We start from the raw sequence: 1,317 nt of genomic DNA, 5'->3' as shown, positions 1-1,317 counted from the left end.
CTTCTGTTCCATGCCAAGTACCCTTCCAAGGAGCTGCTGTTCCAAGCCTTTCAGTGTGACCGTGAAGTCAATGACCGTACACTTGGCAGACAGCTCTGGCGAGAAGTGCGGGTTTGGTAGACGTGAAGTCATATAGAGGACAAAGGCTGGGTTGTAGTCCATGTTCTGATCCGAGACGTTTATGTATCTGTTGCAGCAGCCGAGTCAAGATCGATCACAATAGCAACTCCAAGCTCACAGATTCTTGCCCTTTTTCACAATAGCCTTCTCCAGGACAGGATCGAGAATGGGATCGATTTCCTCTTCAACATTCTCGAGGATCAGACACAGTCCTTCACCCATTGTGAACTCCAGTTGGTCCTTTAGTCTCGGATTCGACAGAGTCGATACACACTGTCCTGGTGCCTTGGCGACTCGATCACTTTCCCTACTCTTGATCCACCTGAAAGACATCAAATGTAGATCCTGTGACGGAAGCCAGAACATCCTCGTGAGCATCTCCATCTCACTACCTTAGGGCTTGTCCTTGTGGATCAACCATGAGAGGATAGCGGCTAGATCGAGTGACCATGATGCCGTTCTGGACGGAAAGGTCATCGCTGGGCAGACCTTCCAAAGCCCATTCTCCGACTGTTCCTTGGTCAACGAGGAACCCCACAAGGTCCATCTTCTCAGATGCCGGCACCTATACGCTCGATATGTACTGCTACATAAGACTGATACGCCATGAATCCAGACGAGAAACCCGACTGCTTCTAGTAGACCCTACGTCATCGCCAGTCGCAGCAGGAACGAAGAGCGCGTCCGTCGTCCCCCACGATGATACTCACCTTCCTCTGATGTGTATCAGCTAGGAAGTACTCTGTGTTGAGCTTGTCTCGATACTCCGAGTTGAATGGTCCACAGAAGGTCACAAAGGCACAGGACAAGGCCACATCTCCAACCAGCCGTTTACGCCGATCTGCGAAGTTGTTGGCATCCTCAGTCCAACGCTTCTTCTCCCCGCCGAGTCCGTTGATCAGTTTATTAGCCTACCACGAGACTATGCAACACGCTATGGCAAAGTCACGGCAACAGCCCCACCTGGTCCATTTTGTTCTTCGTAGCATTAGCCTTCTCCTCGAGAGCATTCTTCCCATCCATGGCTTCCTGGAATTGGGCATTGAGGCCATCCAACACTGCCTGCGCTGCAGCAAGCTCGGCTTCGGCTTCGCCCAGCTCCGTCATCGCTGCCTCCAACTTAGCCGTTTGCACCTATGAGGCCAGTGTTGGAATATATGTTTGGTTTCCTCGGTTGAGCTTAGGAGTTTCCTCACT

At 51.6% G+C, this 1,317-nt stretch overlaps 1 protein-coding gene across 1 annotated transcript; it reads right to left on the bottom strand.

The window, feature by feature from the left end:
* Positions 1 to 238: 238 nt before the first annotated feature.
* On the bottom strand, positions 239 to 1,227 carry Pmar_PMAR021325 (axonemal dynein gamma heavy chain, putative; the record flags this gene model as incomplete). Its single annotated transcript, XM_002768738.1, has 4 exons — positions 239 to 442; positions 513 to 685; positions 831 to 1,031; positions 1,084 to 1,227. Coding segments are annotated over 4 exons (722 nt in total), but the record flags the coding sequence as incomplete, so codon positions are not given.
* Between the last annotated feature and the right edge of the window lie 90 nt (positions 1,228 to 1,317).

The sequence above is a fragment of the Perkinsus marinus genome, assembly GCF_000006405.1.
Source record: "Perkinsus marinus ATCC 50983 genomic scaffold scf_1104296967336, whole genome shotgun sequence".
Taxonomy (NCBI): domain Eukaryota; phylum Perkinsozoa; order Perkinsida; family Perkinsidae; genus Perkinsus; species Perkinsus marinus.
This window is presented reverse-complemented; position numbering and strand designations above follow the sequence as displayed.